The sequence below is a fragment of the Carassius auratus genome, chromosome 18 (assembly GCF_003368295.1).
Source record: "Carassius auratus strain Wakin chromosome 18, ASM336829v1, whole genome shotgun sequence".
NCBI lineage: Eukaryota > Metazoa > Chordata > Actinopteri > Cypriniformes > Cyprinidae > Carassius > Carassius auratus.
Genome location: NC_039260.1, coordinates 18,037,915 through 18,054,870, shown reverse-complemented (window position 1 = coordinate 18,054,870; position 16,956 = coordinate 18,037,915). Strand labels below are relative to the sequence as shown.

The following is a 16,956-nucleotide window of genomic DNA, read 5'->3' as shown; positions in this document are numbered from 1 at the left end:
TACATACTAAACATACACAGTACACACACATATATTATGTAAACAAAAACTTATATTTTGGATGCGATTAATCATGATTAATTGTTTGACAGCACTAGACTGTATGTATGTATTGATCCCCAAAAGGAATATAGATTATAAATCATAGAGAACTAAAACAATTCTTGTGCCATGTTTAATGTTAAAGAAGTAAAAAATTTACTGTTACACTGTACAATGCAACACGGTGACTAAGCAAGTTTAACAGCAAGCCTCTGTGAGCTGGACATTGCATCAATGTCCACATGCACTGACAGCAAAGGGTACAGTGTGGCACACATACACACACACACAAATGCACCCTGGTCTCCATATTTTATTGGGACATTCCATAGACATAATGATTTTTAAACTGTACAAACAATATTTTCCATCCTCTACCCCTCACTCAAATCATTCTGCATTTTTCAGATTTTCAAAAACTTGAAAAACATTCTCAAGCATGTATACTAAAATCTAAAAAGAGACATTATTCTGGCTTTATTTCATGTGACAAAGGATGCAGTATTATGCAGAGTATTATTTTGAATGCCATGTGAGTATTATGTGTCATAAAATGTTATGAATCTTGTGTTCTGTAATGGATTACACATAATATGTTATAAATATCATGTATTATTGTGAGTGACATGTAAATGTTGTCATTAATTATTGAAAATATAATTGAATGTTATAAATGTCATGTGATGTTATGTTTGCTACATGATGATTTGAGTCAAGTGGTGTTAAGATGTAACATATTATGATGAATGTCATATCATATTACAAGTACAAATGTTATGTTGTGCAAGGCATGTATTATTATGAATGTAATTTAATGTTATGCCTTGAATGTCAATGTGATGGATGTAAGATACTGTCTAAATGCCATGTATATAATGTTATTTTTGCTACATAATAATTTCAGCTAAGTGGCATTATCACTGGTATGCAGTGTTATACATTTTACATATTATTATGAATGCCATTTAATATAATTGTTTTTGTTTAGTTTTATCGTGTCATTTAATATCACAAATGCCATGTAATTTTGAGAAAGGCATGTATTATGAATGTCATTTAATATTATGTATATTATATTATTTAATAGGCTATTATAGGCTAATTTAATGTTAAGAATGTCATGTCATCACTGTCAATGTTAGGCTATACATTTAATGTCATGTTATAAATACCAAACACTGTTATGAGTATTATTATAAATGCCATGGAACTCAGTGTTATGTAATATTATATTCGACATTTAATAATTAGTGAATGCCATTTATGACATTGTTTTATGATGTCATGAAAGCCGTGCCGTGACTGTCAATGATGTAAATGGCATGTAACATTATGAATGTCATGTAATGTTATTAATGTCATTAAATGTGTTTTCAGAACACACCAAACCGACGCGTGCAGGGGTGTTGGGATTCCCTGATCGGGATCAGTTGTAACGCTGAGAGTGAATACAGTGTTTATTCCTTCAGGGCAGTGTGAAATCACACTCAGTAACTCAATGTCTTTATTATGCACATGAGCCCTGTGTGATCTACATTGAACGGGACACACCGAACACCCCCGCATTTCTCTTCCCTCACCCTCGCTCAACGATCAATGACCGCGTGCAGCAGACGCGTCACGCTCGTGCTCGCGCTAAGGAAACAAGGAAGCGCTTTAAAGGCCCTAGATGTACAGACACTAGAATGAGCAAACGCACCAGAACTTACAATAACGAGAATGTCATAAAAACAAAGCGTTTATGTTTAGACCGCAGTTGTATCAATATAATGGGCTTAAACATAAATGTTTATGTGTAAATGATTTATAGACACTAAAAAGAAAGCGTCATCAGAGCGTATTTGGTCTGTCTTCCTCAACGGGATCACGTATATAAAATAGGCTAATGAACGCCCATAATCACAACGTGCGTTTTCTCCATTGTTGTGTATTCATTTTCCTACGGAGGGCCAAATTAAATAATTGAATAAATGTTGAAATATATAAATAAATAGTTAAATACATAACTGAATAATTCAGTACACAAATAAATGCATATTCATTCATTCATTCACTCGTTCGTAGTTTGTTTGTTTTGATTGTTTATTTCCTCCACATTTTATTTTTAGGCTTATGGTTGTCAGGACGTGCATTAAATAAATAAATGATTGAATGAATGAATGAATGAATGAATGTTTATGCATTTAATAATGTATTTAACAATTAATTTATATATTTTATTTTTAAATTATTTAATTTTGATTCGATTTGGCCATCCGTGATCCCTGCCACACTGCAAAACTAAAATAAATACTACTACTACTACTACTACTACTACTACTACTACTATTACAAAAACAACAACAACTACTACTACTACTACTACTACTACTACTAATAATAATACTGCAGATTGAACTTTAATGTATGTACAGTATATAATAATAATAAAAAAAATAATTATTTTATCATATAGTTACTCTTGAATAATTTGAAACAAAGAAACACGTTTTATTTATTTTTTTATTTTTTAACTTTGTCAAAAATATTTATATTGGGGGTCTTTGGCTTGGCTAAGAAAGTGAATCTAGTTGTTGTAGATCTACACCGTCGCTGTCATTAGGTCACGCGCATTGAGCGCACGAGCGCCGCTGCAGTGATCGTGCCGCGCGCTCCAGTCTCAGCGGCAGTAGCAGCAGCAGTGGGAAGAGGAACATATAATCCGCTCCTTAGTGTTGACAGCGACGCGACACGAGAGATTTTAACTATTCTATGCAGGAAAGCGGACACCGGCACACATATTTCAGTAGAGCTCGTGTGTTTAAGCGCACGGGTGTTTAGAGACGGATGAGCGGCTGCCAGGCCGGACGCTGTCGGATGGGATTCCCGGAGAGAAACCGAGCGTCGCTGCTGTAAATAATTTAACATCGGCGTGATCAACAATAAAATAAAAAGTAATAATGCATCTACACCAGGTGTTGACGGGGGCCGTTAACCCAGGGGACTGCTGCTATTCCGTGGGAAGCGTACATGACGTCCCGTTCACGGTAAGAAATGAACCTGCGCGTCGGCGCGTTATTTTACGCCTGTGCGTGAGCGATGATCAATCGTGACGCGTGTGGATGCAGCCTGTGGGCATCATCACCACCACTACCATCATCATCCTCATGATGCTTGTATGAGTTCAGTGTGCCATCTGTCATCCTCAAGGTTATCAGCGGTGTTTGTGTCCCTACAGATCAGTAGCAGGCTCGCGCGCGTACACACACTCCTGTGGTGTGCAGACTCTAACATGCACGATTGTATGTTTATAGTCGGTTGCAACGCTCACTCACAATAATATTGATGATTCACGGAGCTCGAAAGATGATATTGGTTGTAACTAGTACCTAGACAGCAGACGACTTCCCAAAATGCATCAGCCTATGGTGGTTGTCTTGGTAGGTTATTATGAGAAACTGCCATTGTGGTTGGATGTTGAGCCCACCAGCTGTGCACACCTTGACGTCACAGAGTACATTTGACAGGCCAGAGTCTCTAATGTAAAGATCTAATCACTGCATATTTTGCATAGTGCACTGTGGTGAGGCCTGTATTGATGATGTTTAATTCAGAGCCTCTAGTTGCACAAGTAGGTCTTCATAAAAAAGTGTTGCTTAAAGGTATAGTGAACTCAAAATAACAAATATGTAACTACGGTAATATGCATGCACAAGTGCGTGATTGCTTTACATGCATTGCATGTTTATATCTACAGTGTGATGCTAAATAAGGCAATCAGTACCAACTGCTTTACAGTTTTTTTGGCATTTATATAACTATAAAACATGCAGAATGTCTAGCAGGAATGTGATCCAGCAAGCTGTTTGGCAGTCCCTCGCCATTTCATTCTGATTGAGCCCATCTTCAAGACTACGGTGATCAGTGCTGGAATATTACTAGCTGTTCATAAATATCTGCTGTCAAATGATGTTCGGTAGACGATCGTCTCGAATCAAGCTGCGCCTTTTTAAGGGAAGGTGCTCTGCTTTGATTTGTCTGATAGTCATAGCAGCGGCTTCCACAGAGAAGGAACAAGAACTGAAACCTGTGATGCAGTCTGTGTATTTCTCTGGTTTAACACAGGTTCTCTATCAGAAAGTCCAGACACATGCTTTCACATGATTAGGTCAGCACTGACAGTATCAGTTTCTCTTTGGAAATGATTGTTGTTGGCTTGCGCAAGAGCTGTGTTTGGGCATGTGTGAGCAGGTGCTGGTGAATTCTTGTTGTTGTGTGATGTTGTTGCCAACCTTTTTGATTTTGAAAGCTGCTTGTTGTCCAATGCAATATAATTATATAAAAGATATTTGGTCCCACTTTATATTAGGGTTCTTTAAATTTAATGTACATAATGAACTGTTATTTACGATGTACCTGTTTTGTTCATATTGTATTGCAAAACACTTTTGCTGCTCTTGATGTGGGTTACGGTTGATTTGGGTTGATTTGTCAGGTTACGGGTAGAGGTAGGGTCAACAGTGTAATTATGTAATTAATTATGTAATTACAGGAATTAATACATATGTAAATACAGGTTGGTATTCTCAAATATAAGTACAATATCAAACATGTACCCAATTAGTGCATTGTATTAAATTACATAGTAGTTAATGACACTTAGTATAAAGTTTGTCTAGATATGTTCAGTATTTCTGCTGCAGTGTTGACATAGGTAGTTTTTTTAATAGAAAATTGAATTATTACATATTATGAATTTTGTACTTTAAAATTTCTTAAACCGTCTCACCAATAACTTTTTTTTATACTCAACAAGATTGCATTTGTAAAAAAAAAAAAAAAAAAAGTAAAGAAAAAAAAAAATGCAGTAAAATTATTAATTTTGTAAAATAGCCTAAATTAAACTTGAAACTACTATTTTATCTTGGCATATTTTTTACACGATTTATTTATGTGATGGAAAAGATGTAATTCAGCATTATTTCAGTGTCACGCATGATCCTTAAGAAATCGTTCACACACACACACACACATATATATATATATATATATATATATATATATATATGTGTGTGTGTGTGTGTGTACGTGTGTATACGTGTGTATATATAGAAAAAAAAAAAACTTATTTTTAATTGTAATAACACTTCAAAATATTACTGTTTACACTGTTATCAAATAAATGCAGTCATAGTGAGCAATAAGAGACCTCTTTCAAAAACATTAAATAATCTGAATTATTCCAATCCAAACACTTGATCCGTGATGTATATGCAATTAATTGGGATTAATTAATCATCATGCCAGTTTTTGCTAAGAAGATTTCCCAAACTAAAAGATTTTAAAGACATGTCTATCATTTATTATTACATATTATCATATCAGCTTTGTAAAGCATTCAACAGCTAAAGAGCTTCGCATTGGGTTTGTGAGAGCTGTCAGTCTCACTTTCTGAGTGTCAACCTTTTACTTTTTTGCTTCCTGCTTACTGCATCAGTGTGACAGTTTCACACAATACAGCAAACCCACAGAGTGCCAAAGAAGGAACATATTTAGTTTATCGTTTCATTCATCTCTTGCTGTCGTGCAGGAATGAATGGTGTTTTTCGGGCTTGTGGAGGGTTTAGGTTGTAGTGTGTGTTTGTTAGATGTGGCATAAAAATACATCCAACACAGCGTGTCTGAATATGTTACGGTCACACCATACTCAAGGCTGATACACACTTTCACTTCTGCAGGCGCTTCATTCCGGAGCCTGCTGGGATTATTAGCCAGTGGGAGTGGAGGGTGGATCATAGCACCAGAGGATTTCAACGCCTTTGGGTTTTATTTGGGCGCTGTAACCTCACCGGAATATGATTTCATCAATAGCTGCAACATTCAGAGATGCTTAGAATATGTTATATGCAAAAATATGGCTCATACCTACTAGTAAACACAAGCTGATGTTTATTACTGAACTTATGATGTGTCACATAACAAGCAGCCATGCTTCCGAGTTCTTTAAACAAACGGCGTAGTGATGGATATGAGCAGCGTTACGTTTCTCAGTTTTCTGTTCAAACAATGGCTTCCCAAAATGAAAATTCTCTCATCAATATCTCAGCCTAAAAAAAAAACACCTCGGTTTTATTCAGGAGCGTTGAATTTGGTGCAGCTGCTGATATTTTTATGAGCAAAAAGTAAGGCCCAATCCCAATTCTACCCTTTAGCCCTTCCCCTTTGCCCTACCCCTCCGTTTCATTCTCTTTTGGTTGGAGGGGTAGGGGTAAGGGGAAGGGCCAGATAGCCATTCAAACGAAGATTTTTTTGGGACCACACTTCAAACTAAGGGGTATGAATTATCTCGGCAACATGGCTGCTACAGCGAACAAAAAGACACATAAATGTAAGCTTTTTTGGCATAAATAAAGATTTTAATGAAAAGTAATCATTTGTTTTATGTTAAATTCAATTGTGAGTTCATATTAACGGTCATGTTAATCAAAGAAATGTTAATGAAAAAGAAAAATCGCTAATATTTGCTAACGTCATATCACTACATACTGCATGATAGTGCCACAGCATATGTCTGATCAGGGCGACAACTGCCGTAGACATTGATGGGGGCTAATCCCCCCCAATAATTAGATATCGCTAAACCATTTTCTCAAATACTGCCTATTCGAGAGAGAAAGAGAGCGAGAGAGAGAAAGAGAAATGGAAGTTGCGTCTATTCGCGTCTGTGCGTTTATCTTTTTAGAGTGAGTTTACTTAACAGCGATTGTATCCTCTCGTCGCTGGAAAATATAATGTATAGCGATTCAGTATTTAAACTGTATTTAATAAAAGTCGTGGGGCAGTGTTGACAAGTTTATTTTCTGCCGGATGTGTGAGCTGCGCGATTTCAGATATGTGTGTGTGTCAGTAAGCAGCTCATTAATACAGAACGATAATTAAAGGCTCTTATGCACACCAGTATATGTGTGTATTGTAAGAGCTAGACGAGGAATGATGACGTGTGACGTCATGGTAGTGGTGTCCCAATCCTTAGGTGAATATTGTCTCCCCTACCCCTTGACACTCTGTTTCGCGGAGGGGTAGGGGAAGGGGAAGGGGTATTAAATAGAATTGGGATTGGGACTACGATTCTTATGAATTGTAAATCAATGACATCTTTGTAACAGTAATGCAGACTATATATAATGCATATCAGTTATCAGTGTCAGTCATATCCCAATAATATGTCTTAGTAAGATGATATTTGAATACTTAGTTTTTCAATCAAAGTGCTGTAGTTTTTATTGTTGTTGAATTTTTACAAAATGGCCCTGATTTATCATATTTAATATTCATATTTGAATGTGGTTTTTCTAAATCTGTTTTATGTATAATCATTTAAGTTGCTTCAGTGCAGTAAGTGTTTATCTTGAAATATTTCTAACAATATAAAATGTATTATGTTGAAAATTGTTTCAGATATGATACATTCGACATTATGGGTTTAATTTAGGCTTTTATGCACACATTGATCATCACACATCAAATATGCTACAATAAAACTCATATGTGCTTGTTTGACATCCAAGAATGTTTGTTTGTTATTCATTTTACACAACTATTGGTTAAAGGAACATTCCAGGTTATTTTCAGTGTAATGTAAATATAAGGTTTCTGTGGGCTAATTTCGATTTACTTCAAATAAAGTTGCAAATAATTTAGATTTGTGTCTCAGTTATTTATGGGAAAATGTTTTGTACGTACCTCCACAAAGCACCTTCTAGAACAAATTGTACAAACATGAATTTTGTTTGTAGTGCATTACAAGAGCAAAGCAGTCCCATCAGTGTTCATTTATCTGCTCTTGTTTGGAGACTGACGAGCTATCTGAGCTCAGTACAGGGTGTACTAAATCTGATACTTTACAAATGAAGATCTTTTAGTATTTAAACAGTGCAGGTAATGATTGTCCGTAGCTGCTTAACGTACTGTGGAATAGCCCTTTATGAGCTAAAACTGTTCGGTGGGAGTAGTCTTGATCTCTGAAGGCTATTATAATCACTGCACACGTCGGATCACGAATGCTGACAGGCACGCCGAGCCGAATCAGGCAGGCTGATTCATGTTGTCTTCTCCCAGAGGATCATGTTCTCTAAGATTGATGAATGATGTCTTGCTCTAGTCGTGTTCAGTCTCACAGTGCAGAGGGACATGAATGATAGTCTACTGCACTGAACAAACACACATTGTCTAAAATGATACAGGATACAGGTAAACATATTTGTTTAATAGTGTTTTCTCAAGTTTGAGATTCACTTTAGTTTAGCATTATGGAGAGTTCATGCAGGTTATATGGGTTCAACCTAACTGATTCAAATTTAACTGAGTTTGATAGAATAGAGTTGTATTTAAATTAGCTTCATGGTTGCACTGAGCTGAATGGTAATAGAGTTGAGTTTGAATTGATATTAGGCCCCATCCACACGAAGATGCGTTTTTGTGAATACGCACACATTTTTTATCGGGTAGGCATTTCGACAACACGGATCCGGCGTTTTCGGTTAAACCGCTATTTTTTTGAAACCAGGTCACCGAGTGGATAAATCTGAAAACGGCGTCTTTGCGTTTTCGTGTGGACGGGGCCATCCGTATAGAGCATCACAGTCCCGCCCATAGCCCGAGAGAGCTCTGGTGCCGGAAGTAAATTTCCCATTCATTTCTCCCATTGACTTTCGGAAAAATCCGTATCTAAAGAGTTTTAGAGCATGTGTGAGGATAACCAGGTACGGCTGAACTCATAAGCATATAACATATCATTTCGAGTGAAAAAATTAAGAGAAAATCCAAAAAAAGTCAAAGGTACAAGACTGTGTTCATGTTTTCATTTCGAGCGCAGGAACTACTCATCCCATAAACCACTGCGCTCCATTGAATTCCACTGAAGCCACAACCGCGAACAAGGCAACGAGCCTTTTGAGCGACTTCCAAATCTGATAACGGCCGCTCGCGCAAACTTTTTCCTCCAGTGAATTTTATTTTATATAGTGAATGTAGTGAATTTACAATCGTGTAAATAAATAGTGTTTTATATAGGTATTGTGTATTGATTTTTATATTTATCATCGTGTATTTTATATATTGTGTGCGTGTGTGAAAGTGGTTTACAATAACGTCAGCAACATGGTGCAGTGCTTTGTACCTGACTGCAATCACCGCTCAGTCGTCAACACATGTCGTTGCCATTACACAAATGTTCAGTAAATGCACAAAAAAGGTATGCCTAGGCTAAATATTGTTTTGACAGTGGCATTATAAAATGTTTCATATGACTCATACCATGAAGGCTACAGTAGCCTAGCTAAGTTACCAACCTACCTGCAAAACTCTCATGGCAGCCATGGAGATCATGATTGCACTGATAAGTCTACCGTGCAAAAACGCAACACAGGTTTTTGTTTTATTTTATTTTTGTATTAATGATCTTCAGTCATCACAGACCTTCGCGGGGTTTAACCAGGCGGTTACACAAGCTCCACCTACTGTCTATGGCTCCACCAATCAGAACCAACACTGTGGGATAGTGGGATTGTTAAGGATTGTGGGTAATGAAGTACTTAGCCAAGACATCACGAATAAAAGGCATCTATATCAAAACAAGGTTAATGCCCCATGATCCTTTTACGTTTATATGAGCATATACTGTCGCTTAGTACAGCCGTAGCTGGTTTTAAGTCTACCATGTATGGTTAAGTTTTTATGGTTTATACCCCAAATGTCAATGCAGAAATTGCATTGAATTTTTACTTCCGGCACCAGCTGTGGGTGGGACTGTGATGCTACGTCACCGCTACGTCATGTAAGAGCAACAACAACAATGGTTTGTATACAGTGCGCAAGGTTTATGCGCATGCTCCAAGTCTTCTTCTTCATTTTTAGTGTATCACTGTGGCAAAATTACAGTGCCATATACTGATCTGGCATGTATACTACTTTGTTTTCAGTCGGTTTCACTGGTTTTGTGAGGACACAGATATTTCTTGATATGACGCCGTGTGGACGGGATTTTTTTTTTTTAGAATGAGGGAAAAAAAGACTTGATTGGGATAAGCTTAGGGCTGGGTATTGTTCAAAATCTTTCGATCCGGTGCCAATTTCGATACCTCAGTTTCGATACCGGTTCCTAACGATACTTTTTTCGATACCGTATGTTTTAAAATACATTTCAACATCAACACAAATACATTAAAGAAAAAAACTTTCATTTTTAACCTTAATTAAAACAAATTCTGGTAACAATTCACACTCAGTATAACATTATTAATACAACTGGTTGTGCTTTTTGGATAGGGGTGCGCCATTCAGGGGCGGACTAGGACCAAAAAGTTGCCCTGGACTTTCTGGCCCACAGCAGCCCACCACAACATAATGCAAACGCCCCTGTTTTGATGTCATTTATTAATTTAATATTTAAGTAAACAGTTTGGGGATTTTAACCAATAGGGCAACTGATCCTCCGTTGAAAAAAAAAAAGAAAAAAAAGGACCGCAGCTGTACATTTAGCGACTCCTAGTGAGCGATACATGCTCATCAAGACACAAACATTCTTCTAGAACTCACACTTTGCATTCAGTTAACAGATCCATATGAATCATGCATGAAATAAAAGTTTTTAAATTCATAAACGATAGTTTTATGTGCTTTACAGATGAACTTGAAGACTTTATTCATTCGAGATGTTCAATAATAGATAATCTTTGGCTCGGTAATACAAGTTCATGATCCGATTAGTGAACCGATGATTCTTTTGAGTCAATCTTTTAAAATAATAATTTATTTTGTTTAACGAAACCAGTGTGGAAACCAGTGTTTCACAAACTGGATCGATCTGAGGTGCATGGCTCGCAAAATCGTTAGCCCCACATCCCGGGGCTATTGTGTTTTTCAGTCTGACGGGCTATCGTGAATAGTGCTGTAAAATTCCTAGTTTGATTTGCGTTGTTCACTTGCTTGAAGGGGTGAAACGAATCGTAGTTGTTCGTTTGCACTTGTTTCTAAATATTGTTGATTCAAGCGTTTTAAAAGCACGTTCAAAGCATGCGCTGCGAGCAGCATTTCAGACAATGCGCGTGCAGAGAATGAATTAATCTTTTGCGTACAGGGAGGGAGGGCAAAACACTCATCCAAACAAATGCTTCATTAACAACGGCTTTGGTTGCAATACTTTTATCGCATATGTTGCACTTTGTTGACTCGGCATCCACTTTTATACCTCTTTGGCATTGTAAAACAGAAACGTTTTGAGAAAAAACAACTACACTTGTGTTGTGTGACTGCGAGCAGTGTTGCCAACTTCTTTCAATGGAAAGTAGCTAAACCCTGCCTGAAAAGTCGCTAAATGTCGCTAGATGACGTCATATGCTAATTAGCATATTCATGACGTAAGTGCGTCATAGTATCTTGCCCTTTCTGTGCTCATGTACTGCATTTTAAGGCAGTCAAAATTCTCAATAAAAGTTTTTTATTATTATATTTGAATGTTTCTGTTGTCCGACAACGGAATTAATATTATAATGACTGAAACGCGTCTATTAAGACTACAGAACCAGCTCTCAAAGATGTTAATCTCTGCACTAAAATCCTATTCACGACATTGTCTAATGAAATCACATACACATAAGATTAAGATAATGATTGTACTGCGATTTCGGCTATACTTGTATGTAAAATAGAGTTAGAAGCAACAGAATATATTTTTTTAACTGAAAGTGCTGCTCCTCTCTGCTTTTTGAACATAGCAGATGCAGAGAGAGAGAGGCTTGTGCGCACGCTGGGAGAGAGAGAGAGAGAGAGAAAGCTCGTGCTGCAGTACCGGAGAGTCTCAGAGACTAAATAAGGTCTGTCAAAAAAAGTCGCTAGATTTGTCGCTAGTCGCTTTTTTGGAAAAAAGTCGCTATGGGGGTCTGAAAAGTCGCTAAATCTAGCGACAAAGTCGCTAAGTTGGCAACACTGACTGCGAGTATCTTCAGAAATCCTCCCTGTCACGTCACGTGGTTTTGGACAGCCAATCATGGCGAATTTAGGTCCTCACATGCACGTATGTTACAAGCTCATACAGACACAGCCGCTTGGCAAAAAAAAAAAAAAAAAAAACCTGCAGCTTGGCTTTAGGCACCGAAAGATAAATAATTTTTCGATACTCATAGTATCTAAGTTTTTCGTTCGATACGAGGCATTGAAGTTCGGTACCCAGCCCTAGATAAGCTCTGGCTTCGTGTGGACGTTGCCTTAGTGTGTTGAATATATATTTTTTAATCCAATTGAATTAAGTTTAATTTATTTTATTTGAGCCCATTTAAATTGGTTTTGGTTAAGTTTGGTTAAGTAAGTTATATTAATTTAGTTTTTCCAGTTTCATTGTTCAGTTAGTGCTCTGCAATAAATATTGATATTTATATATATATATAGCAAAGTAAAAAAAAACACCTGCATTAAATTGTGCTAGCAGTTTTATTTCTGCATCATCAAATAATTTCTAATGCACATGGATTGGATCCTTGGATCCTACATAAATGCAACAGAACAAAGATACATATTAAATAAACAGTGCTTTTTAAGTAGGGTTGGGTATCGAAACCTGGTGCCAATATGGCACCGGTACCTATGGAACTGGTATGAACCGAACCGAATCAGAATGCAGATTTTGGTGCCTCTATTTTAATTCAATATTCTGATCTTATCAGTTAACGGGTAATGCTCGGATAATGAGCGGTGGTTGTCGGTCAAGAATATTAACTGAAATTGATATCCCTACTCCTAGCTACTATACCAGAAAGGAAGAAAAAAAATCCCTGCATGATTTTAGTCACATGATAAATCTCAAAAAGAAAGTGAAACATCGGAAAGTAGGCATACTTTATTCAAGTTCAAATCACTGAACTGATTTGATTCAAATTACTATATGAAATCAACATGCATTTATCATTCTTGCAGTCGCTGCCAGTTCACCATGATGAACTTACAATTTTTTACAACAGTTATCTTCACAAAACAAAATTAATTTCAAATTCAAATTTAACACCAAAGCTAATGTTTTCTGTTAGTTTAAGCACAAACTAAGAAAAGTGAAACCAAACTTTGTTGCAATAATTAAGACCAAACTGAACATGCTGTGTGTTTGTGGTGTGTGTCTGCAATGCTGTTTTGGCGGGGGCGGGTCGTGGAGGAGGTGGGGCTTAGGTAGATGATATTATAGGATATATGTGATATTTCGATGATAAGGCGATCATCGATTAAGATATTTTTGACATATTGTCCAGCACTAATCTGATGTAGACACGGATTTAGGAGTCGCTAGTTGTTTTCGTTTGAAAGGATTCACGCTTCGGGCACACTTGGTAATGTTTTTTTTTTTTTAACAATACCAGTGCCAAATCAATACTTTTAAAACTGTACTGGTGCCTTAACAGTGCCTGAACCGATACATAAAAAAAAACATTAAAAATAGAACATAAAAATTATTTAAAATAAATATACATAGCATTCACATGCTCCTCAGATGCTCTCATTTCCTGAGTTGTGCTTCCCGTACACCAAGGCTAATAAATGTATTTCACAATCTGGGTCATTATTTAATACAAAATCACACATAATATTTCTACTGTATCTGTCAATCACGCTGATATTTAGTTAAAATGATTGAATTGACTGAGTGCTGTCTGTTACTTTAATCAGTTCTCTGAATGACTGTATGGCATGCCACATGCACTGTAATAAGTTTTGTATTGAATAATAAAATTTCAAATGAAAATACTAAATTGATTGTTTTATAAAGTATGCGTTCATATGTGTTAAGGGCTAGATTTCCACTGGAGTGACGAACGGTGAACGCAGCGAAAACTAAATGGGAAACCGGTTGCTACCTTGTGAGCTTTTGTAAACTGTATTTATTACCAAGAACTGCACAGATAAAAATATTATAACAATCTATCAATAAACACACACCTTGATTCCTCTGTTTCTGTTTGTGTCCGCTTGCGCTGCTGCAGTCTGCGTGTTTGAAGAGTGCACTGAAATACTTTTTTTTTTTTTTTTTTTTTTTTTTTTACAGTTTTTAAAGTTTATAGAGCTAATCGCTATAGCCCAGCTAAAAATGGCCTAGCGACACCCATGTCCATTTTGGAGAACCAGGACAAATATTTCAATGGATCATTCAGGCATTAAATGGCACTGAAATGAGGCACCGAAATTTGCGTTCTGATTCAGTTGTAGTACATACTGGTTACATGGCACCAGTTTCGGTACTTAACCCTTAGTATATGTCATTAAAATCCGTAATTATGTCCCCACTGGATAAAACAAACGGCTTGTTTATAATGGGTTTTATTGTTTATGTCTTTTCACGCCAGTGTTCTGACTGGGACACATGGCATCAGTGTATAGAAAGGAGCTTAACATTTCCGTCACAGGCTTGAGGTATTCGTCCAATCACAAAGCACTCGATAGTTGGCCAATCAGAGCACACCCCACTTTTCAGACGAATGAGCTTTGTAAATAAATGACATGTTTCAGGAAGGCGGGGATAGAGGACAAACAATAATGTACATTATGTGGCAAATAATGTGTTTGTTGAACCTTAAACCACATAAACACGTTTAATTACACCAAATACACCAAACATCATATGACCCCTTTAATAAATATCAGCCTTTTTTCTTATATAGCTGATATGCTGATGGTTGGAATGCATTTCATTCCCCATTTATGGTATGAAAAGAATATCGTGGTAAATACTGATATCGTAGGATGAATGAATTAACTGAAAATAAATAGTTATAAAATACAAACAGCTGTAAAAATATTGGTTAAGGTAACCAATTTAGAAAACGGGTTAATAGCTAAATCTAATTGGAATTATGCATTCATGTGGTGACATAATGTGTCTGTCTTCTGTGTATGCACACTCAAAGTAATGTGTGTGTTTGCTCAGTGGAGTCTATAATGGGAATGAGTGTCATTTTGAACTTGTTTGCTTTCAGTGCCTCTGTGCTCTCTTCCCATTAATAAGTCATAGAGAGGATGAGAACACACACACACACACACACACACACACACTTCTCAGAACAACAGGTGCAGCATTTGCCTCTTCAGTCTTGACTGATTAATGGCTTGTGGCAAACTGTGTGTGTGGATGTTCACAATGTACCACGGCATCAATGCTGAAATATATAGAATACAGAATAAGGCATTGTTCAATATTGCATTTATGTAATGTTTTCTACATACTGCAGAGTATATACTGGATAGTGAACATTGTTTTATTTAAAAAATGGAATGGTACACAGTAGAAATAAATGTTTCCATTAGTGGTGTGGTACATTTTCACCTAGCCTTGTAATATCATTAGTGAGTACATCCAGTTATATAATCTAAATTTTGCCTTTGTAATGGCATTTTCTAATTGTATTAAAAGTATTTCTTCTTCTGTGTCAAATAAAAAAAGAAAAGAAAAAGTAATTTACAAGGGATGATTTTTGGTGTGAACAAATGTGGCAGAAACACTGTACATTTTGGCAAGTAGCCGATCATAAAGTTTCTAAATTTCTGAACTACCATAATGAGTAGTATTGTGCTATTCAAAACATGACTAAAAAGGCAGAACTGAGCATGTGCATTAGATCAGTGCCAGGAGGAATTGTAACCCAAAAAAAAAGAGGATGCATCAGTAAGCATATTTAGCTCATCAAATGGGCACATCCGTTTAGAGTCCAACACTGTGTGTGTGTGTGTGTGTGTGTGTGTGTGTGTGTGTGTAGATGTTTACTTCCCCACTCTATGTAGAGCATTACACTCTTTTTGCTGTTGTTTATCACTGTAATTTTGTATGTGAATACATTGTGAATAGTCACAACACATTGTGTATAGATTGAATAATTGCAGTATCAGTGTAAATGTTATGTCGGTGAGTAAATATGACCATTCTGAATCGTTTCTCTTTCTCGGTTCTGTTATGACACGCATTGCTAGAATATACTACATTGCCAAATCAGTTACACTTCAGTGAGTCGTTGAATCAGTGATTTAAACAACTTTTTTCATCATTCTAACATAAAAAAATTGGGGTTTTAAATATATTATATATACACTACCAGACAAAAGTTTTTGAACCATAAGATGTGTAATGTTTTTTAAAGAAGGCTCTTATGCTCACCAAACCTGCCTTTATTTTTTTTATATTTTTACAATTTAAATAACTGCTTTCTACTTGAATGTATGTTAAAGTGTAATTTATTTCTGTGATGCACAGCTGAATTTTCAGCATCATTACTCCAGTCTTCAGTGTCACATGATCTTCAGAAATTATTTTAATATCCTGATTTGCTGTTCAAAAAAGATTTATTATTATTATTATTATTATTATTATTATTATTATTATTATTATTATTATTATTATGTTGAAAACAGATGAGTAGTTTTTCAGGTTTCTTTGATAGAAAGTTCAGAAGAACAAACTTTATGTGAATTAGAAATATTTTATTATAAGTGTCTTTGTCATACTTTATCAATTTAAAGAATCCTTGCAAATAAAAGCATTAATTTATATACACTGGGGATAATGATAATGGTAATAATAATAATAATAATAAATCATTATTATTATCATAAATAATAATAATAATAATGATTTGCTGCTCATAATAATAATGAGCAGCAAATCAGCATATCAGAATGATTTCTGAAGATCATGTGACACTGAAGGCTGGAACAATGATGCTGAAAATACAATTTTGACCACAGAAGGCATTTTAAAATATATTCCAATAGAAAGCAGTTTTTTTTAGACTGTAAAAATGTATCACATTCACAACATTACTACTTTTGCTGTTTTTGGATAAAATAAATGTAGGCTTGGTGAGCAAAAGATAATTATTTTTAAAAAAGAATCTTGCCGTTCAAAAA

The 16,956-nt window shown here is 36.0% G+C and overlaps 1 protein-coding gene across 6 annotated transcripts in view; it reads left to right on the top strand.

Annotated features, from left to right (window-relative positions):
• The first annotated feature begins 2,669 nt into the window (after positions 1-2,669).
• LOC113118577 (dmX-like protein 2) overlaps positions 2,670-16,956 on the top strand; it is a 65,683-nt gene continuing 51,396 nt past the window's right edge. For all 6 annotated transcript variants that reach the window (XM_026287857.1, XM_026287853.1, XM_026287856.1 and 3 more), the window contains exon 1: positions 2,670-3,068. In XM_026287857.1, coding sequence (XP_026143642.1) covers positions 2,982-3,068 — 87 coding nt within the window. In that variant the 5' untranslated portion in view covers positions 2,670-2,981. The remainder of the gene's footprint in view (positions 3,069-16,956) is intronic.